Here is a 24112-nt window from a genome sequence, read left to right on the forward strand (position 1 = left end):
AACCACTTTCTCCTATTGACTGCAATGAGAAAAACCCCATGGGAATTTTTTTTTTAAGTTGCTCTTTCCACTGGACCTGGAAATAGGAATTGGCAAGTTTACCATGGAGTTTAAAGGAGTTTTCCGGTACTTAGTCACTGATCACCAATCTTGGGGATTGGTGATCAGATCGATTGGAGTGTGACAACTCGAAAACCCACCAATTAGCTGCTTTAGCCAGCTGTAGGGACCTGAAACTATGGCGTAGATGGAAGGCTTTATCCACTGTGTAGTTTCTGGCGCCAGCATACTGAAGCTCAGCTTTTATTCGTGTGAATGGGAGCTAAGCTGCAGTACCCTAGCATGGCCACGAAACAGTGGACAGAACCTTCTGTTTCTAGCGTCATCCAATGTATAGTTTCCTGAACTGGCACCTGCCTAAAAATGGCTGAATGTTTTGGGTGCAATGTGTTAGACCGACCCACTGATCTCATCCTGAAACCTATCCTGGTGCAGAAAACCCCTTGAACTGATGACTATGTGCCACACATTCAAAATATAAGTATAGACCAGCTCTTTAAAGATCTGTTATCTCCTCCCTACATGTCTGTCAATTTTTCTGTGTCGCCATGTCTACTAAACTTACCTGGAATATTACCCAAAGGGAAGGGCTTATTAAAATTACTAATAGTAACAGAATTGTAGGGTAACGATTGTTTTACTTGTTTCGACTATCCGTAGGACATATAGGAAAATATAACTATACTTAATTGGTACAAATAATTACCGGAAAAAAAATCCTGCTGTACAAAACTGTAAAAACTTGCCTCCTGTGAACCGAGGACTAAGGTAAATGGAGTACAATGTAACATTTCGTACACTGGATATTTCTTTCATCTGAGGATACAGGATTGCCTCAGGTGGTGTGCAAGATTCAACGTATTTTTACATTTACATACCTCAGAATTTTGTTTGGCACAGAAATCTTAGTACATACACGCCTAACACGACGTTGTTGTGGGAGACATATGTTTGCTCAAGAATATGCATTTGGTTTTTTGCTGGAAGGTCCTCAAATCATGTTACTTTGTACCCTGCAGTCTTTCAATTACTTTCTCAGGTTCTTGCAGTCATATTTTTCCCTGCCTATGTTTAATCATAAGCACAAGCTTTTGTCCTTTACTGAGTTAGCATTCCTGCATGACATATGGCAGAGGCATACGTTATTTACTAGAGTAGCACAGGAAGAATGTTATAATTGCTGTGAAAATTAGTGCAATTGTGCAGAATATACTGCAGGGAGGGCAAACCCATGGAAAATGTCACAGGGTTTGGATTGCAGACAACTAATTAAAAATCTGGTATTCTAACAGGACTCCATACATCAGATCCCTGCACATAGATTGGAATAGAAGAAAATATATTTATGACAGATCCATAACAAGGAAATATGTTAAAATGAAGGCTCACTTCAAGTAATTGAGCCACTGGTAAGTGTGATGCAGGGGCGTAGCTATAGTGAAAGCAGGGGAAGCGGCTGCAACAGGGCCCAAACTCAGAAGGGGCCCGCCCAGGAGGAGGACTGAAAGATTTTATTGTATTATACAATGACATTATATAGTGACACTATACACAGTGACATGACATACAGTATATATGTGTAGGAAACGGACAGAGTGGCTGCCTGGCCTGGTCTGAGAGACCAATCTTGACTAGCCGCAGAAATGAGGGTTGCACAAGAGGAGGGGAGGTGTTCAAAAATGCTCTGTGGAGCCAAGTCAATTCTAGTTATGCCACTGGTGTCATGGATGGAGGTTCATGAGTTGGGACCTTTATGAAACTTTTTTGGTCTATTTTTTTTCTAAAAGCCCCAATGAGAAGCTCCACTGCGTGTTAAGCACTAAAGTCCCAATATTTATAAGATGCAGCTACCTCCGCCCTCTCATGGATGATTGATAGCTTTGTTTTTATACTGCAGAAAGATGGAAGGCTGCCTATAAGCAGCGAGAGAAGGCGGGAGTATGAGGACTTCCAAGATTGTGCACTGTATTGAGTGGACTACAGGCTTGGCTTGCTCTGGAGCTACTGGGCAAGGATTTTAAGAAAACTATTAGGTTGAAAAAAGTAAGTGAGCCTCAATTTCAATAAGGGTCTCTGTCAGCCTCAAAATAAATGCTGCCATTTTTAATTTTTTTGTGTAAAGTAAGCTAATTTATACATGGTGGAAACTTAGACTAGACAGTCTAAAGGTGTGCCAAATTTATCATGCAGGTTCCTGCATAGTCATCTTGCCTGACCCTGTCAATTAAGAAGGAAAAGGAGGAGCTGGCAGAAGACGTGATGCACACAGTGGATTGGGCCTACCATCAGTGCACTTAATGGCTCATTTGCATATGGAATAAAAGTACACAAAACCCCATCAGGGTCTGACTTATATATCCCACTGGAGCAGGAGCTATGGAAGGTTGTGGTAGTGATAGTTGAATTGACTACTTGCTTTAGGGTTCTTCCACAGTTTACAACTAATCTCTGGGTTTTCCAGCAGTGAAAAACCATGTGATCAACATATTGCTTGGGGATCCCTCTAACAAAAAAGGAATTCCTCAAAGCACATTACACAGTTGAACACAATGTTACTAAAAATTGCACTAATTAGGCTTGAAAAAGCACTTGCACAAAAATGATTATCCTCGTTAGAAAGGTAAATTATAGTTAAAGTAATTTTTTTTACTGGTGGCTGTACAATAGTTTTGAGTTATCCACTCCCTTCTGCTCCTCTGCTGTGTCATGTGACCAACACTCTATGAGACTCACATCCATGCACTGATAGAAATGAATGGAATAACTGACTTCCTGTCCGCACATAAGATGCTGTGTCAGTTGGAGAGTCAGAGTGTTGGTCACATGACAGCTGAGGATCAGAAGGGAGGTTATAACTAGTGATGAGCGAACTTGTGTTTCAAGTTCGGCATACAACGTTCGGGTTATCTAAGAATTCCGTTATGGATTCTGCTATCGCGGAATCTGCCCCCATGCCAAATTCTTGACCCAACACCTTCCCCCCAGCCAAAGGTGTAACTTGAACATTCTGGGCCTCAGTGTAAAATCTATAACAGAACCCCTCCCAACGTGCACTTTCTATAATATCGGTGTCTTCTTATGTGGCACAAGGGTCTTTGGGTCCCCTCAGGCTCCGGGGCCCAGTAGCGACTGCTACCTCTGCACCCCCTATAGCTATGCCCCTGCTAGCAACAATCAGTGAAAACCACAGACCAAATACGGATTCAATCCATGTTTTGTCAGTGATTTTCACCCATAGACTATAATGTGCATCAGGGAGCAGCAATCACTGACTAAATAGAGAATGCTTCCTCATTGTCACCACAGGCCCACGGTCCGTGGAAAACCACTGATGTGTGAATACACACATTAAAGTCAATTGATACGTGAGCGGTCTTTAGAGACCACGGACAGTACATCTCTGAGATTTGATTAAGTGTGAAAGAATTACTTCAGGACAGGAGAAGATATAGAATTCGTCATACCTTTGCTGTATCTTCTACTTCATCTTCATGGACTGAACTAGATGGTGAAGGTGTGGCAGATTTGCTTCCAGGTGGGGATGGGGAGTTATGTGCAACAGTGTTTCCCCCAATATTTAAACCAAGCTGACCGCTGAGCTGTGACTGGTTAATTGTAGTCAGCTGACCATGCTGCATCATTGCCGCCTGCCGAATATCTTGAGGCTGGACTCTTGGTCTCATAGCTGCCATTTGTGTGTGAGAAGAATACTGATTCCTTTCTGAATTCTGCAAATTCTGCATCTGATCAAACAAAAGAAGGTTATCAAAATCATTCCAGTATAGTAGACACAATGCAAACAGTAGAATATGTGCACATACAGTTACAAGCTTCTACAAATTACACTGAGCCATTATGTCCCTTTTCATTTTTACCATTCCATAAAAACAGGAAAATTGTTGGCACTGAAATGACATCCTAGTCTGAAAACAACACAGAAAAATAACATTTACAAAAATAGCCTTTATGTATGATATGGCTGCAATGGCTAATGAGCTGGAAAGCTGATCATAGATACACACTAGCTGATGTGAAAAATCTACATCTCACCTCAACAATCCCTTCCAATATCCCTTGTAGATCATATGGACTTCATACCAGGTGATGCCCCGTCTGAGACTGAAGTCTCTTGGGTCCACCACAGGAAATGATTCTGAGGGCCCACCCTCTGTGTATATAAGACCTTAAGGCGCGAGTTGAACGCATTGCACCCGCACTGAATCCCGACCCATTCATTTCTATGGGGCTGTTCACATGAGCACTTGTGCGTTGCGTGAAAATCGCAGCATGCTCTATATTCTGCATTTTCCACGCAACGTAGGCCCCATAGAAGTGAATGGGGCTGCGTGAAAATCTCAAGCATCCGCAAGCAAGTGCGGATGCAGTGTGATTTTCACGCACGGTTGCTAGGAGACGATCGGGATGGCGACCCGATCATTATTATTTTCCCTTATAACATGGTTATAAGGGAAAATAATAGCATTCTGAATACAGAATGCATAGTAAAATAGCGCTGGAGGGGTTAAAGAAAAATAAAAAAAAATTTAACTCACCTTAATCCACTTGATCGCGCAGCCGGCATCTCCTTCTGTCTTCATCTTAGCTGTGTGCAGTAACAGGACCTGTGGTGACTTCACTCCGGTCATCACATGGTCCATCACCATGGTAAAAGATCATGTGATGGATCATGTGATGACCGGAGTGACATCACCACAGGTCCCGTTACTGCACACAGCTAAGATGAAGACAGAAGGAGATGCCGGCTGCGCGATCAAGTGGATTAAGGTGAGTTACATTTTTATTTTTTTAACCCCTCCAGCGCTATTTTACTATGCATTCTGTATTCAGAATGCTAATATTTTCCCTTATAACCATGTTATAAGGGAAAATAATACAATCTACAGAACACCGATCCCAAGCCCGAACTTCTGTTAAGAAGTTCGGGTTTGGGTACCAAACATGCGCGATTTTTCTCACGCGAGTGCAAAACACATTACAATGTTTTGCACTTGCGCGGAAAAATCGCGTGTGTTCCCGCAACGCACCCGCACATTTTACCGCAACGCCCGTGTGAAACCAGCCTAAGAGTACTGTTTTGTTAGGGATCCATTATTGTCAGAGCTTGGGCCCACCGGAGGATCCTCTGGTGCGCCAGTTCGACCCCAGAGATAGATACTGATGTTTGTGGTGATGTTTGAACCCAGGTATGGTCCCAATGACTACATTGGGATATGTCCCCTGAGCAGCCAGCTTGAAATACATCTATTAGAGTAATTGAAGCAATACATGCTAAGATCTGTGGATCCATGTGAGGTACAGGGCTGGTTCTAACTTTGTTAGAAAGAGATTGCCCCTAATGTAACATTGGTAACTCGGCTGTAAGGGGCGCTTCCTAACAACAAGATGTATGGCACTTATCAGCTTATCAAAACTGTATGGGCGAAGAACGATCACTACTACATTTTTGTACCTGCATAAAAGCTATAATCAGCTGACAAATGAGCAAATGTTTGGTTGTTTGTTGGTTGATCAGCAGTAAAAAAGTTCCAACAAAGCCCATGTAAAAGATCCTTAAAGTGGTTGTCCCACAAAAAAATATACTAAATTTCAAACCAGCACCTGGATCTGAATGCTTTAGTAATTGCATGTAATTAAAAACATATAGCCATAGTTATTCAATGAAATCAATCAGTATAGAACCACTTGCTGTTTGTTCTTTTCCTTATATCTCTGTCGACCAGGGGCGTAGCTATGGGCTCATGGGCCCTGGTGCTAGCGTTCAGCTTGGGCTCCCCCTTCCCTCAGTGCTTTGTGGCCAGGGGCAGGGAAGCACATAGCCTTCGTGCTGCCCGAGGCAAAAACCTTACCCTCACCCCTGACATGCCAAATTCTTGACCTAACCCCTTCCCTCCAGCCAGAGGGGTAACTTGACCAGCATGCACTTTCTATAATGCCAGTGTCTTTTTATGTGGCATAAGGGTCTTTGGGCCCCTTCAGGCTCCTGGGCCCGGTAGCGACTGCTACCTCTGCACCCCCTATAGCTACGCCCCTGCTGTCGACCTTGCTAAGGTGATTGCACATTCTCAGTTATATCCTTCAACTACAACCAGCCATATCTACTCTTAGAAGCTGTGACAGTTACAGGGAGAGCTGCCGCAGAAAGGATACATACCCTGAGCTGTGATAGGTAGAGAGCTGCAACAGAAAGGGCATGCCCCTGAAAAAGGACATACACCCTGTGCTACCAGCCTGCAATATTATAAAATTCTTTATAAAATTGTCTGTGACTTTTCTGCTTAAAATAGTACCCCTTTCTGACAGAAGCATCCCTTTTAGTGTTGAGTTAACTTGCGATTTAAAAGTTCGGCATTCAGATTCGAGTTATCTAAGAATTTCGTAATGTATTCCACTACCATGGACCATAAGGTAATTCTATGACGGCATGCACCACAGAAGCCTATAAGAGGCATTCCATCATAATTGAAGTCTATGGCCAGCACAGACTTCTTAGATAACCCGAACGTTAAACTTGCAAATCGCAGGTTCGTTTAATACCAATCCCTTTAAATAACTACAGCAGTAGAAGTCAGAAATGTCTGCGTTTTCCTGATCCAATCACGGCAATTGTTTATAAAGCTTGCCTAACATTCTGTCATTCATGGTCCAAGGTGGGACAACAACCATTTGACATTTTGTCCTGCCTAGGATATCACAGGCCACAGCACCGTGCTCCATTCATCTCACCAAACAAAAATAATTTGGTGATGGAGGCAAAATCTCTTTTTTTTATAGAATCACAGCTAGGCCCCAAAAAATATCCTGTAGGTTCCCCGCATACGTAGATATGAGACAATGAATGAAGTCCCCTCCTCTTACATCTGGGGGAGCTACTCTGCGGCCGATGACTAAATCCCGTTGTGATCTCCACTGAATCACTTCAGTCTCTGCGTGTCGTTCACCGTGTAGGATTACAGGCCTGTAAATTCACAGCAGCCATCCAGAACAAGCCGTGGATAAAAATAAATACACCAGTTTTACTCCCAGCCAAATATGTTCACTTGCAAAGCTATCATTATCTCTGCCTCTAGCAGACAATCTATATCAAAACAGTTGTACACATAAAACTCTAACTACATCTTGACTGAATCTTTTTTGATCCAGCTGTTTTTACTGAATAGCAGTTGGTGAACAGAGAGCGAGAACATGGGTAGCCCTCGGGCCCTGCTTGCTAATGTTCCTCACCAGCTGCTGCTTTCTATGGTGTTAGCAGGCAAGACCTGGACGAACGCCAGCTTCAGCAAGAGACAGTGAAGCATCTTTCAAGCCCTTTCATTTACCCCTGTCTGTCAACGCTTGACACTGAACATTGTTGAGTACTGTCCCTGAGGCCACTAAAAAGATCATGGCTGAGCTGCACTGTGATCGGACTGGACCCCACTGCAGGAATGAATGGCTTTGGGGGAAAGCTTAGACAAATAAAGAAAAATAAAACAGTTCCAACGTATGTCATTAGCGGTGATTTATCATTCAAACAGGTGAGAGACTGTATAATCCACGTGTAATTGGAGAGAAAAAGCATTACCATGCCAAACCTACGATAAGTCTATTAGAGTAGTCAAAACAAACACATTACAGTGATGGCACGCAACATTTCATTTTTGAATGGGGAAATGGGCACCCTTTTGAAAACCATGTTAAGCCACTTTACATGAATTTTATGCCATTTATCAAGCAATGTAAATTTCTTCAATACAAGTACACGGTATGAAATGGAGTCAATTAAAAATCAATACTTGATTAAGGATTATAGAATGATCAAGGAAAGATAGTAAAGAAAGAGTGATGGAAACTTAAAGGGGTTGTCTCATTTCAGCAAATGGCATTTATCATGTAGAGAAAGTTAATACAAGGCACTTACTAATGTATTGTGATTCTCCATATTGCCTCCTTTGCTGGCTGGATTCCTTTTTCCATATCATTATACACTGCTCGTTTCCAGGAGTTAGGACCAGCCTGGAATCCAGAAGTGGTGGTCGTGCTTGCACACTATAGGAAAACGTGCCAGCCTCTCTAGTGACCGGGATGTGGAAGCACACAGACACGCATGTGCAACAACTCTGTATCTGCGTTGCAGCAGTGGCCGTGACCCCCTGGATACGAGCAGTGTATAAGGTGATGCAAAAAGGAATCCAGCCAGCAAAGGAGGCAATATGGAGAATCACAATACAATAGTAAGTTGCTTATATTAACTTTCTCTACATGATAAATGCCATTTGCTGAAGTGAGACAGCCCCTTTAAAGATGAGCTCAACCTTCCTGTACATCTAATACATACTGTTATAATATCTGATTGCATGGCCAGATCTGATTGCTTGCAATGTATGGATGCGTTATTTGTAAAATGCACTGGGGGTCATTTATTATGAATCCCTACACTAGAAACTGGCATAAAAAAAGTTGCGAGCCCACAACCTTTCGAATGCCAATGTGCCTAAGTTTAGGAGAAAGTTGCGTTAGTCCTGCCACTTTATCAAAAGAGGTAGTGGTGTGGGGATGGTCATGGGCACAGTGTGGGCTGGCCATTGAACCTGGCACATCCACTGTGACGACTGAAATGTATTTCAGCCAGGATCTGAAGTAGACTTCAGCGTAGGTGCACAGACATGGGCTTAATTAATGACAAGACCTATACCACATAATAAATTAGGAGCATCCTCCACCGACATGCGGAATATCAAACACCGGTTTAAAATTCTGGTCTTTAATAAATTACCCCAGTTGTGCAGGAGTCTGCGTTGCTATAACTTTCACAAATGTAGCAAAATGTCTGATCAATTTGGTATATCTTAAAGTTGAAATAGCAACATCTATAATGAAACTAATTAACATAGCTAAACCCACTCTACTACCCACTTTTCAAAACTGGAGTGACCAGTGTACAAATGCAAAATTTCACAATTTTATGTGCAAAAGGGACCATAAGTTGTAAAAGCCCTATTTTGAGATTAGTTTTTTTGCCAGAATTCTGGAGAACAGGGCTGAATAAATTCATTCATATGTGTTTTAGACTAGATCCTTCATCAGGTTAAACACACCAGACCAACCTGATAAAGGATCCAGTCCAGATCTGAAATGTTTATGAACATGAAGATGAGTATCAATCTACAGATGAAGTCAGGGGCTGACTGGCAACTTTTGGCCCAGGGGGCAAGTAACACCCAGAGGCCCACTGAGCCCCCCTCCTGCTTACCCATTTCCCCTGTCTCCTCCTGCCCCCCCCTTGACACTTTCGTCAGCCATGTAAATTACAACACAGGAAACCAAAATTAGCTAAGGATGCTCCGATATATCAGCCGAAAATGGCATTTTTGGTATAATGCCGAAAGTGTCATTTTCTGGCTGAAAACTTACAATTACTTGGCTTGACCCTTGGGGATCTCGGACACCTCCACACTTTGGCCCGGGGACTCCGCGGAGCTGATGTGTTTTATCCTAATGAGAAAAATATCATAATAAGGATTTGGAGAAGGGGCAGAGGGATAGCAGAGCAGGGAGAGGCTGGTGCTGCTACTAGGGACTCATACCATGGGGGAGTAATAAAGCCCACCATAATGCCCCCTTCCTAGTAGTAATAATTCTCCTTATAATAGACAGTGCCAAAAATACACCCTTGTAATGTCCCCAGTTGAGCTAATGTCCCCATAGTGCCCCCTATAATGTGCCAGTAGCCAATAGGCCCCCCTATAATCTGCCAGTAGCCATAGGCCCCCTATAATGTGCCAGTAGCCATAGCCCCCCCTATAATGTGCCAGTAGCCATAGCCCCCCATATAATGTGCCAGTACTCATAGCCCCCCCATATAATGTGCCAGTAGCCATAGGCCCCCCTATAATGTGCCAATACCCATAGCCCCCCCTATATAATGTACCAGTAGCCATACCCCCCCATAATGTGCCAGTAGCCATAGCCCCCCTATAATGTGCCAGTAGCCATATAGGGCCCCCCTATAATGTGCCAGTAGCCATAGGCCCCCCTATAATGTGCCAATACCCATAGCCCCCCCTATATAATGTACCAGTAGCCATACCCCCCCATAATGTGCCAGTAGCCATAGCCCCCCTATAATGTGCCAGTAGCCATATAGGGCCCCCCTATAATGTGCCAGTAGTCATAGCCCCCCTATAATGTGCCAGTAGCCATATAGAGACCCCCTATAATGTGCCAGTAGCCACATAGGGCCCCCCTATAATGTGCCAGTAGCCATATAGGGCCCCCTATAATGTGCCAGTAGCCATAGCCCCCCCTATAATGTACCAGTAGCCAGATAGGGGCCCCCCTATAATGTGCCAGTAGCCAGATAGGGCCCCCCCTATAATGTGCCAGTAGCCAGATAGGGCCCCCTATCAGTGACAGAAATGAGAAGAAGAAGAAGAAAAAAAAGCCAGTCAGACTTATACTTACCTCCTACCTCCAGCACCTTCACTCAAATACTCCCGGTCCGCCTCCAGCGCTGCTGTCGATGTCCTTACTTTACGGCCGCGCAGCGGCTCAGTCAGGCTCATACCATGAGCGATGATGTCATCGCGTCGCCTGCGCCGGTCCGGCGGCCTCTCTGATAGGCTGCCGGCTGCACGCCTCCCCCGCTCCCCGTCTCCCTCCGCAGGCTGCAGAGACTCAGTCACATATCTTTCCAGCCCAGCCGGCCAGGACAATGCGCTAACAGAGAGGCCCGGGGGGCAATTGCCCCCCTGCCCCCCGGCCCAGTCCGCCCCTGGATGAAGTATCTGCTACTCTCCGCTGATTTGTGAGCTGCACCTGATGGTATACACTCTTGCATATACCAGCATTCATGTGTTTACACTGGACTTTGAAATAAGGAACTGGATAGATATCCCATAGCAGAAACACTCATTAACAAATATGCTACAAAGTGTTGTGTACATCATAAAATGGTGACACTTGGCCTACGGAAGGTCACCATACTGTGCTTGACAGTCACATTCATATTTTACTTTCAATGTATGTCTTATTAGATCCTGTTGAATTTTATCTTATAAAGTAACATTTATTGCCATCAAGGATGTACATATGGGACTGATAAGGGATTCAAAAAGAGAAAGCCTATATTGTTCCCAGATATACCTGCAAATAGCTCTTCCCTCTTACAAGCACTACAACATTGCCAACATTGTAAGGGGGAACTGGAGGTCACATTGCTAGTCCTAAGAAGCATGATGATAAGGGCGAACTGGGGTTAAAATTTCTAGTCTTAGTATGCAAAAAAATAATTATATTAGCTGTGTCTCCTGCCAGAAGTTTAAAAGTCATGGCTGGAAAAGTGCACCAGAGAGTGAGTGATATGGTTGTCTAACCAATTGTACAATGCAAAAGCATCTCAAACACCAAACACCCCTACTCCAGTATTTATGAAAATACATCTAATAGTCAAAGGCTTCCTAGAGTATAGAAGAAATGCAAATGACCATAAGGAATGTACCTAAAGAGATCAAACTCTATGCAGATGTACCTTCAATTAGACTTAAAAGGGTTGTGCCAAGCTTAGAAGTTATCCCTGACCCCTATCCCCAGGATAGAGAATAACTAATTGATCGCTGGGGGGTCAGACTGCTGGGACACCACTGATCCAGAGAATGCTTTACTCGGCTATATCCAGCAGTCCCATAGAGATGGAATGGAGAAGCAGGGTGCATGCAAGACCTGTCCCTCTATCAGGATGAACGGGACTCTGGTTCTTTAGATTGGTGGGGATCCTAGTGGTCGGACCCATGTGATCAGTTAGTTATCCCCTTAAAAGGGTTGTGCCAAGTTTAGAAGTTATCCACAAGAGAAAGAGAATAACTAACTGATCACTGGGGGTCCGACTGCTGGGACACCACTGATCCAGAGAATGCTTTACTCGGCTATATCCAGAAGTCCCATAGAGATTGAATGGAGCAGCAGGGCCCATTTTCCTTTGACTAATAAGCATTGATTGAAAGAAAAATGAACAAAGTACTAAAATAGCTAAGCAGTAAGTAAGTAGAATATACATAATTTTCGGAAACTGTCCTATCCTTCAATTCTCCGACACTAGTTTGATTATACCGAGCCTTCTTTGAAAAGTATAGATGGACTTTGATCTTCCTTCATAAAATATAGTTGCTGGAGGGGTTTCCAACATAAACTCTGAAGATAGCACACATCTCCTTCTATACACTTAAGTATAAATAAAAGAGCATACAATGTCATTTTCCTTACAGTGCCTTTTATGCTTTCATGTTTTATAAGAAAGGCTAAAGGTCTAAAATCTAATCAAAAAAGTCCTTGACTGCTATTCACCTTCATTATAATAACATTCTCCTTAAACCAACATAATCAGGAGCAGTTATTAAAAGGGTTAAAACATATTAAACGTCAAACAATTTCCCTTGATTTAAAGTTCTAAAAAAGAAACAGAATAGGCTTTCTTTCTGAATTATTTAAATCTTTACTGACTGATCGGTGAACCATGAAATTAGAAAAATGTCGCTGTTAAAAGGGCTCTTTGGTTCTTCTAAAACTTTAACTTAAAACTATGAACTTAAGGCCATTTGAAGAAATGGGATTTTATCCCTAATACATGCTATTTAGAGATTAAAGGTTGCCGTAATTAAAACTTTCTCCTGCAAATAGTAGATAATATATTATTACAAAAGCAATCTGTATGTTTAGCTAATACATTGGGAGAGCAGCTTTGTATCACTGTAACAGTGTCCACTCATTTAGCTGCTCGCGTCAAGTAATTAGCATTCGAAGACACTAATTTTACCACATGTAGGTAAATAATGAGCTAATCTATTAATTATTCTCTCTCTTCCGGTTTTGCTTAAAGTAATTTTAATTGTCAAGAGAAAAGCAGAAAACAGTTTGCCGGGTGATACTGGAATTAGCTGATGACATTTAATATTGTTAGATTATATGAACTGTGCAGATCATTTACCCGTTATTGCAGGTGCTACTGTGACCATTGACCCTTCTTATCCCTGTGGCTTATATTCAACAGTGTTTGGCTAGTTTCACATCTGCTGCCGGAGCTCTCTCGATCTGGCATTGCCGGATACTGCCGCCTGCCCACCAGACCCCATTTACCATAACAGGGCCTGGCAGAGATTTGGCCGCTACCCAGCAAATATTGTGAGAATCAGGGGGACGAAAACCGTTGCATGCCGACCACAGATGTGAAAGTAGCCTTATAAGTTAGCCATTATTGAGTTCAATCTCAATGAAGCTGATAGGTTAAAAATGGGGAAAAACTAGGGACAGATTAAAAAAAGAGTAGTGCAATAGGAACAATAAAAATAATACTAATCCTTATTTGGTGGCAATACATTTCAGGGCACATTACAGTGAAGGGGTGGATCTGAAAATCAGCTTTTACATAGTAATAAACTAATCAACAAAACTGGAGGAATGAGAGGCCTGCTAGTAAGATCTTAAAATCTATAGGATGGACCACGAAAAAACAGAACTCTGGATAATGGACATCGGAAGTATGACATACATATTTAGGAAACCCTTTCTGCAACACCAAACCATGGCAAAATGGTCCCGTGTTATGAGCCTGTGCATACAATCTGATGCGATTCTTTGTGGAACTGAATATGGCATGTTGGCCATGTGGCCTGACACGCAGTGCCCTGTAGCCCTCAGCATTAAAAAAATGCTTTTTTCTCAAAAATGGCACAACTGAGAGAGGTATAGGTTTAGTCAGCTGGATCTGCCCTAACAGGTATTAGGCCTGGTTTAATAGGGTTGATCTTGATAAGAGATGTTCACTGCGGATATTGCTATATTAACCTTTTTGTACAGAGATCTGGTGCTGCATGAGGTTTGGATTATGGAGGACGTTAGTCTTAGATCACTGGAAGAAAGTAGAGCATGGGTAGGGTGGAAAAGATGGAGGAGGTTCCAACATGTTTACCTTAATAAACTAGACTTAAAACTTGAGAAGTGAGGTATAGTCCCTTGAAAATGGATCCATCAAATCATCTAATGAATCATGTGATGACCATTTCAATTTTTTTCAAAATTATCTCTTTATTTGAAAGTTTTTTTTTTTCCACATTAGACATCTATGACCTATACACAGGAATTTAAAGATGACCTTTCATAGGTCCAGATATTATGAAATAACTAGCAGGATATGTAGGGCACTGTGCACCGATGTAATATTGCTTACTAGTTTGTCTGGGCACCGCTCCGTTCGCCCGATGTGCCCCCTGCAGTTTTCCCGGCTGGTATGCTTATAAATAGCATCGGTACAGGGAGGAGGAGACTGTTTCTCAATGGGCTTCTCCTTCTACCTGGAGAAAAAAAATCTCAGGGAGAAGGAGACGACCATTGAGAAACAGGGCAGTCTCCTCCTCCCTGTACCGATGCTATTCATTAGCATACCAGCCGTGAAAACTGCAGGGGGGCACAGCGGGCGAACGGAGCGGCGCCCAGACAAACTAGTAAGCAATATTACATCCGTGCACAGTGCCCTACATAACCTGCTAGTTATTTCATAATGTCTGGACCCATGAAAGGTCCTCTTTAAAATCTATGGGAGAGTCATCTTGTTCTATAACTCCCATCATATATGAAATAGTTTAATAAAGAGTGAGTCTACATATGTAGCCACCTCCCTATTTAGTCTCTTCCTGTATGTATCGTTTAAGATTTATGGGAAGCGACCCCACCTATTTTCTGATATATTCTACAGCCCCGTACAGAGATTGGCACCATTTCTGTGCGAATGGGGCTCACAATCTTAATTACGAATCAGTATGTTTTGGAATGTATAAGAAAATCTGTGTTCTCAGAGGAAACCCCCTGTAAAGACAGGGAGAACAGAAAAACTCCATGCAGATGTTTTCCTTTGTTGCTTGCTACCCAGCAATCAAGCAGTTGTGCATATTTTGTGGGAAAAAACTTTAACTATATAAATATGGTAAGTTAATTATCCAAACTGTAGGGTCCCAATTAGCAATGCCAGTGAGCCATTTTCCCCCCAATGATAATCGCCATCGCCTTATGACTATACTGGTCTAGAACTGACATTAGCACATTTGATCTAAATCCCCATTCACATGGTGGTCATCTGATAAAGTCACCTATAATGTAACCTAAATATTATGACCTCATTACAAGGGATCATACTGGATTAAACCATATTTATACTTAAAAGGATTGCCAAGATTTTAAGTTCTCCCTGTGGAGACAAGCCTATGTACCTGCTCCCCCAAATGATAAAGTAATCTCCTTATGACTATACTGGTCTAGAACTGACATTAGCACATTTGCTCTAAATCCCCATTCACATGGTGGTCATCTGATAAAGTCACCTATAATGTAACCTAAATATTATGACCTCATTACAAGGGATCATACTGGATTAAACCATATTTATACTTAAAAGGATTGCCAAGATTTTAAGTTCTCCCTGTGGAGACAAGCCTATGTACCTGCTCCTCGATGCTCGGTTCCGGATCCATTGGTCCACTGCTCTCTTCACCTTGATGCAGTCCCTACATCTAAATTAACAGAACAGATGGGGTCACGTGTGCCACTGCAGCCAATGACTGGCCACGGGGGTGACGTGTCTTCTGGCTGCTTGTGACTCGAATACAGTGCCACTTGGTCATAAACGGACTGGGAACTTAAAGTGGCCCTGGAAAAAAAAAAACTAAAGGTGGCCCTATGTTGTAGGTGGGTTCAAACTGACAGAAGAAGGGACAACACAAGTAGGCAGGGACAACACAAGTGGGCAGGGCAGACAATACCACCCAAACAGAAACAAATATCACAGTGTGGCACAGATTATACTGCTTTAGCAGAACCAAATACCATAGTGCAGCACAAAATATTCAACTATACCCCCATCCTGAAGACGGTGATACAGTTGAGTTCAGGATGGCACCTATGGCTACTGGCCAGGTACATAAGTACCCGATGCTCCCAGCATTAATTAATGCTGACAGCTGAGATCATTATGTACCGGCAACGGCCCTCTGGAAATCTCCCTATAGGGTCTATGGCCAGTACGTCTCAACACTTGGAGGACACGTCACTGCTGCAGACAATTATCGGCTGCAGAGGCTCACATGCTGGAAATTTACATGTATGGACTTAGGTAAGGTTAAAGGAGCGGTGGACACAACCAAGGGAGAACAAGCGGCAGGGAGCCGGTAAATAGATTTGTCTACACAGGTCTAAAAGGGAGAATGAAGTATTTAAAAGCTTATAAAACGCTGAACAACCCTTTAAGATCAAATTTCAAATAAATAACCATTACAAAGTAGGTAGAACTTTGATGAATTGTGTGTCTTCTACAGTCTTACCCTGCAACTAGGAAAATTAGGCTTGACAGTAAATCACTTCTGCAAGAAAGTAATGTTTGCTCAGTTAACTCTATGTCATCAGTTTCATATTCATAGGAACAGGGAATATTCCTTAATTTTAAGAAAAATGCCTGAGTATTTTTTGTGCAAGGCGTGCAATCTGTACATTGACTTTAACCATGTAAAGAAATTATGCATGCTAATACACATAATTATTCACATTTTCTTCAAACAAGACTTTGATGAATCAGCTGGTTCTGTAGATGAATACAGATAAATTGCTTTGGTGTCAGATGGCACCATCACGATGTGCACTGTACAAAGCAAGCACTAGAACCATAAACAAGGCTTTGATTAAAAAGCTGCAAGTACATAACATTTTTCTTGTGCAAGCAGAAAAGAGGTAGGGACCACCAGCACAACCACTAAAAGAATAACAACGATGGGGGAGATTTGTCAAACTGATGTAAAGTAGACCCCCACTGATCAGATACTGATGACCTATTTTTGAGGATAAGTCATCAGTAGAGATGAGCAAATGTCTTAACAGTTTGATTTGGCTGATTCGCTGAATTTCACAAAAAAAATTGCTTTGTGACGAATTACTTCGTCACTAATAGCCTTTTTTTGTAAGTAGCGGGTGCAATGATGCACCTGCGATAGCACCGCCCCCGTCATTGTACCCCTCAGATGCTGCGTTCATACATGGTTGCGGCATCTGAGTGTAAAATTAACAATAAAAAAAAAAAAATAAAGCTTACCACCTCCATTTGCTCGCGATGGGCCGGCCGCCGCCATCATCTTGCTTAAAGATCTCAGCCGAAATCCTGTGCGCCGCGAGATTACGTCATTACTCTGGCTGGCGTGGTGACGTATGAGGTCATCACGCCAGCCGGTGGGATGATGTAATCTCGCGCTGCACAGGATTTCGGCTGAGGTCTTCAAGCAAGATGGAGTCTGGTGGCCCTTTGCGAGCAAATGGAGGAGGCAAGTTTGAATTTTTTAGTTTTTTATACTATTTCAGGTTTAATTGATTTGCTGACACGAAGCACGAGGAAATTCGGCTTCTAGGCAAATTGAATTTATCCTAAAATTCGGATCAAATTCTAGTCATCAGCTTAAAACACTCTTAAAACCTGTTTTAATTGTAACACATCATTAGTAATGTCAAAGTGACAGTGACATGTACGAAGCTGTGGGTAAATGTATGGCTGTTAGTGGTAACAAACAGCCTCTTTAAAACACATTGCACGGTCTGATTTTTTATGTTTTTATTTATAGTACAAAAACTTTCACTTTTGGCAGCAAATGCCTACTCAGGAGGAGTCTGAGGAAGCGATTGTATGCGAAACGCGCGTTGAGGAGTGCCACCGCCTCCGAACCTTTCATCCTCTTCTAGGTATGTCTACCATACATTCAAGTTAGGTTATAGGTATACGAAATTAGGCATGTGCTGTGTCATGCATCAGAGCGGCATTAGGCTAGCCCAGAGTACACTATGGAGTGCTGGTTGCATCCGATTTTGCAGCTGTAGGCATACTCTGTGCAGGTTTACGATTAGTATTTGGCACTGCTCATTTTATTGATAATCTGAGGGAGTTTCAGAGGTGGTGCGTGGCTGTAGTTCCCTACTATCATATTATGTCATGATAATTACTTTTTAATATTGTATTTAATAAAAACATATTTTCAATTGTCAAGGTATTTTGCACTCCATTTTTTCGAAGTGTTTGTCAGACACCTATGGGAGTGGCTTATCTCCCAAGAAAACAAAACGATAGGGTGTTGAAATTCAATGCGCTGTCGAGAGTGGCACCCTCTCTAGGCGAATGGGAAGCAGAAATCAGGCACTTGCTCAGGATGGAGGAATTGATTGCACACTCAAATGATCAGAGAGATAGGTTTTATGCAAGATGGAATTCCCTTTCTGAGTTGATTTACTCTACAGAATTTTCAGATTTCATTGAAGAATTGTCCAGAGGATAAATCTTGATAAGAAAAAACAAAATAGGTTGGTTACTTAGATACCTGATTTTTTTTGTTTATTCCCCACTTGATTTTTCTTTTTATTTCTTCTCTCCCCCCTTGATTTTATTTCTTGAATTAATCAAATAAATGTTAACGATATTGATAGGAAATAATTGGCGCAATAGAAATTGTTAATATAATAACTGACTTTATTCGCATACAGAACACGTTGATAAACATTGGCGTGTTATGTAATTGATTGTTTATGCATATTGAACAATGGAATGCTGAACTAAATTTACTCTCATTTTATCGAGCAAAAATTGTAAATATAAAAGGTTCAATGCTCTAGGGGAGAGTTGGGAAATCCCTATATACATTACCTTGCAAGTCGGCCATGATGTGGGCTTTTAGGCCAAAATTCATAGTAAATGTCTACGTACTAACACATTCAGGTTTAGAGGAAGCATAATGAATATTCACTTTGATGACTTAACCACTGGCGTTTGGGTTGCATTCAATGAAGCCACACAAAGCACTGGCAGCAGGCATTCATTTGTGTCGCATCTCTACAATATAGGTTAACGTATACTCTCCATGTGACAGGCAAAAAACTGCTCCATTTATCTATGATAAAAGTGTTTTATCCATGTAATACCGCTGTAAGTGACCAGCAAATGGTAACATACGGCGGAAGCTTAGAAGTGCTCATTTTAATTGAATCATTGGAGAAATGCATTTGCAACCTTTTTAGCTGGGAACTCTAATTAGATTTGTGCATGCAGAATCATCCTTCACATAAAGTACATTTCTATAAAATAATACGGTCTTTTTGCTATTAGCCAGAATTGGACTTCTTTGAATTTCACATGGTTATACCAGGTTCCAGAACCCAGAATGTTGTAATGTGCTTTTAATCTCCGAAATTGCTATGTTGACGGAAACATTTATAAACATTGGCGATGTGAATGAGGCAAGTAAATTAGATTTTCAAGATGATGATTGGCATGACAAATAGTGGATATTCAAATAATTCACAGTGAAGCAAACAATGAATCTTCTTCTAAGCAAAGATTATATAAAACTTCATTTATCCTGTGTGACCAGCGAGCAAAGGTTGGACTTTAATGAATGGAAAGTAGCAGTGAGGTCAGTTTTAAAAGCCTCCCAAGCTGAATGTCTGACATCTCAGAACATTAAAACAGCCAGCGTGGTAATTATTGTTTTGGCGGTCAATGGAAGTCAGTCTGCGGCTTCAGGAGTATAAAACAAGCATTATAATATGGAGGGGAAAAAATAGAGACAACTCTTATTGTACTGCATTTTTACTATGGTTGCACTCAAGGGAATATATACTATACTTGGCTTATAAGTAGGTGTATTTATGAAAAAAAATACTATTTTAGATTGAGAACATGGCTGTTCTGTATTTTTAGCAAGTACCGTATAATTAGTTTAGGTGCAAGTTACCACACTTGTATACATACGCCATATAGGAAAACCACTTTGGACACCTAAACTAACAAACGATGACCCTGAATACTCAGCTTTTAGCAAGTAAAAGGGTCAAATCTTATTAACCTGGTACATCATGTTACTTACATTTTCATGTAAGTCTTCATGAAGATATTCTTTTTGTGTGTTGAATACTGTAAAATTCATCCAGGTTGGGTGAAACCTATGAACCTATGAGATCCCCTCATTGTTAAACCTTCAATAGTATGGCTTTGATAACTGAGGTGGGATATTAACTTCATATAAAAGAACACAATAAAAAAGGTGTCCCAGCTTGTTCTTGTTTGTGCTTGCAGATAGGAAGAACCACATCTGATGTCATAAGGTTGGCATTTCAGAGGGAATGCTTTGTTGTACCAATACAGCAATAACCATTCTGCATGAGTAGATAAAGAAGAGGAGACATCTATATTTTGCTTCTTGTTTGCACTATACTAATTGAAATTCATTGTGAACGTTAAGCCATAGATGGTCTTGATGGCGGGAGAATGCAACCTGCGAAGTGGTGGCAAGAATGTATTGATGAGACTACTTTCTAGTCAGCTGATCATGTTTAAGAAATGTAAGAAGCTTTTCAAACAGACTAAATGGTACAGTTTAGGAAATTACACATGAATGTTTTCAGTTAGGAAAGTGTTTCGCCAGATACTGTAGGTTCCCAGACAAATTGTAGAAGAACAAAACAAGTGTGAATGACTTTGCTAAAGTCATGTTCATCCATCTGTACAGCCAGAATACAACAATTCCTGGAAGTTGAAGTTTGTACTTTGGAATATGAGTGATGCTCTAATATTGTGTAACGGGGGGAGACGGCAACGTTCCTTGCAATGACGCCGGCATCCTATCCCTGAGGAGGAGCAAGGACATGGCCGGCATCCTTGTCTCCATAGAACAAAGGGGCAGGGAAGACCATAGAAAAAACCTCCCTGGCTGTGACGCTCTCCGATGCGATTGGACAGCGTTACAGCCAGGGGAGAAGGAGACGCCCACAGAGAAAGACTGCATCTCCTCCCCATTGCTCCGATGCTCAGTATTTGCCTACTGAGCGGGGAAAATACCAGGGGGCACAGTGCGGCGTAGAAGCTCTATTTTAACAAAAAAGGCAAGGTGGGCGTACCCCGTAAGTACAGGTACTTATCTCAATTAATAAAATCCGGTGAAAGGTCCTCTTTAACATGCGTCGCTACAATCTACTACAGCAGACATTCACATGAAATGACAATCTTAGTATATCTGCCCCTTAGCTCTTTGTTCACCCTGACTTGAGTTGAGTCCTACACACTGAATCAGCTGAGTTTTAACAGAATATTAGTGCCTGGATCGGCTTTCAAGGTATTAAGGTGGCCATACACATTAGGCTAAAGTTTATCAAAATGGACAATTTCAACCAAGATGAACATTTATTTTATCAGATCAATGACAGACCATTATTGTTTGAAAAGAAGTCAGCCATATTTAATATTTTTGTCTGACAGCTGGATGAAAGATCTTTCTTTGAAGGAATGTTCCCAGAAAGATCTTTCGTTCATCAACCGGTTCCATTGAACGTGTATGGCCAGTTTGAACAGCTGTAACGGCCAATATGGACTAAAATGTGTATGGCCGTATCTGCAAAATGAACGTTCACCAAATTATTGTTTTTCCAATGGCTGTTCTACCATCAACCAACTTCTATCTAATGTGTATGGACACCTTTACACTTGTTTAGGACTTTATTAATATGTAACCACAGGTATAGATTTATCAAAACTGGTATAAATGAAACCGGCTTAGTTGCCCATAGCAACAATCAGATTCCACCATTTATTTTCAGAACTGTCTCTTTAAGGCTTACTAATGTATTGTTTGGTCTATTATTATCTTCTGCCTACGCACGCCATGTCACAAATGAGTAAGGCTGCGTTCACATCTCTGTCGTCTTCACCGCCATATCCCTATTGAGTGCAATGAGCTCCGGCAGTCATCCAGTCAATTTCTGGCATAAATACCGGGTTTCAGCGGAAGAAAAACCATTGCATGCAATAGGTTTTTGTCCGGCTAATAGCTGACATTTGCGCTAGATCAGGAAGCCCGATCTCAGAAAAGAAGATGTGAACACAGCCTAAGGCTACTTTCACACTCGCGTTTTGGGCGTATCCATCATGGATCTACAGAAACAAATCTGTTACAATAATACAACCGCATTCATTCATCATGAACGGATCAGTTTGTATTATCTGTAACATAGCCAAGACGGATCCGTCATGAACTCCATTGAAAGTCAATGGGAGATGGATCCGTTTTTCTATTGTGCCAAAGAAAACGGATTAGTCCCCACTGACTTACATTGTGTGCCAGGACGGATCCGTTTGGCTCAGCTTCGTCAAGCGGACAGCAAAATGCTGCAAGCAGCGCTTTGGTGTCCGCCTCGAGAGCGGAATGGAGACTGATCGGAGGCAAACTAATACATTCTGAGCGGATTCTTTTCCATTCAGAATGCATTAGGGCAAAACTGATCCGTTTTGGACCGCTTGTGAGAGCCCTGAACGGATCTCACAAGCGGAAAGCCAAAACGCTGGTGTGAAAGTAGCCTTAGTTCAAAACCAATAAGTGGCTAGTGGAACTCTTGCATCTGATCTGCAATATATTTTAATAATTTTCTTAATAAAGTCTGGATTTTATTTTGGATATACCGGATTGTTTTTCCAGTTCCCTCTTCAAAACAATAGGTAATTATTTTAAAAATCAATAGATACAAACGTCATATATTAAAACATTAATAGCAGGAAACACAACTTTTTACCCTTTCTATATTTTACATGTAGTTTATTACCTAAAATAAAATCCTCATTCAACATAACAAGGCTGCTATTTAGTTAAAAAGGAGAATCATCGTTATTAATGAAAAAAATGACACACCAATCATCCTCTCAACAGGGTTTGACAGTAGTGTTCTTCAACACAATATTGGCGCATTGATTTACATGGCTGTTGTTACAGCAGCAATCTGTCACAGGGCAGTATTGAACGGAGTGTTATAGTCATTTTATATGCTCACAATAAAAGCATACATAAACCAGTCATAGCTGGAATACAGAACTCTAATGAAATGCTATATAAATATATATATATATATATATATATATATATATACACACATCACACACAAGAAGAAACTAAACACACCAAACATTGACACAGTAATGTATGTTAAAATGTTAAATAAATTCATGTTTATGCTACTTGTCTATGTAGACAGATGTACATACAATCAGTATGTTTGTGAATGATTAGTACATACAGCCCTATAGACCTGATATGTATATTTATCACACTATGGATATATCCTGGTCATAAAGCCACCTGTATTGGGGATATAATCAAACAATGCTCTCATATCCAGAGATTATATTAGCGAATATGACTACTGCATCAGCTTATGTGGTTTTTAAACTATTAAACCCCATTAAATTCTTCCAATAAAACAGCTTTTCTTAGTGTGATCTCTAGTACTCCCTCACTTTATGTTTCCCATCGGTAATATTTGGATGATTTATTTGTAAAATTACCATATAAAAGAAAGCCGTTTAGAAGATTCTTAATTTTATACCATTTTAGAATGAATACTTTCATAAGATATAATTGTAAACCCAGTTCTAGTGTGTGCTATATCTAGTGTAATTGTTTGGTGTTTGGCTAACTGGTATTTCTCCAGACTGTTTTCTGGTTCCCCCATACACATACAAGTTCCGTTGGGCTGAACGTACAGTATATGTGTATTGAATGGAGAGAGGGGAGTAAATTACTTCCAGACACTTCTGGTGGCACTTTATCTTCAGGGAGAACGAAAGGATGGGGCAAAAATATTCATTTTACCTAATTCTTCTCTCCTCCGATATCATCTATCTGGGGAAAACTGGGAGCTCCCCACACACATTATGGCGGGTTCAGGTTTGGCTGGCAAAACAATAATATTTTTGGACGCTAAGATTGTTTGACTATGTCATGAACTGCTTCTTCAGGCCCTGCATACCAAGTGTGTAAGTTTTGCCTTCAGGCTGGTTTCCAACAATGTAGTTACCTTGTACAGACAATACCTACCTACGGTAGATATTGACCATGCGAATGTGAAGGTACTACCTCGGTTAGCTTGCAAATTCATGCGGCCGTTAGTCATGATGGGTAGGCGGTGTTATGGCACCCAAAGTTTCACTGCATTGTGGAAACCC

At 41.4% G+C, this 24112-nt stretch overlaps 1 protein-coding gene across 1 annotated transcript in view; it reads right to left on the reverse strand.

The window, feature by feature from the left end:
- Positions 1 to 24112, reverse strand: part of TOX (thymocyte selection associated high mobility group box) — a 275115-nt gene that overhangs the window by 64437 nt on the left and 186566 nt on the right. The window contains exon 4 of the mRNA XM_044294040.1: positions 3525 to 3803. Coding sequence (XP_044149975.1) covers positions 3525 to 3803 — 279 coding nt within the window. The remainder of the gene's footprint in view (positions 1 to 3524; positions 3804 to 24112) is intronic.

Source organism: Bufo gargarizans, chromosome 5, assembly GCF_014858855.1.
Source record: "Bufo gargarizans isolate SCDJY-AF-19 chromosome 5, ASM1485885v1, whole genome shotgun sequence".
In the NCBI taxonomy this organism is placed as follows: Eukaryota; Metazoa; Chordata; class Amphibia; order Anura; family Bufonidae; genus Bufo; species Bufo gargarizans.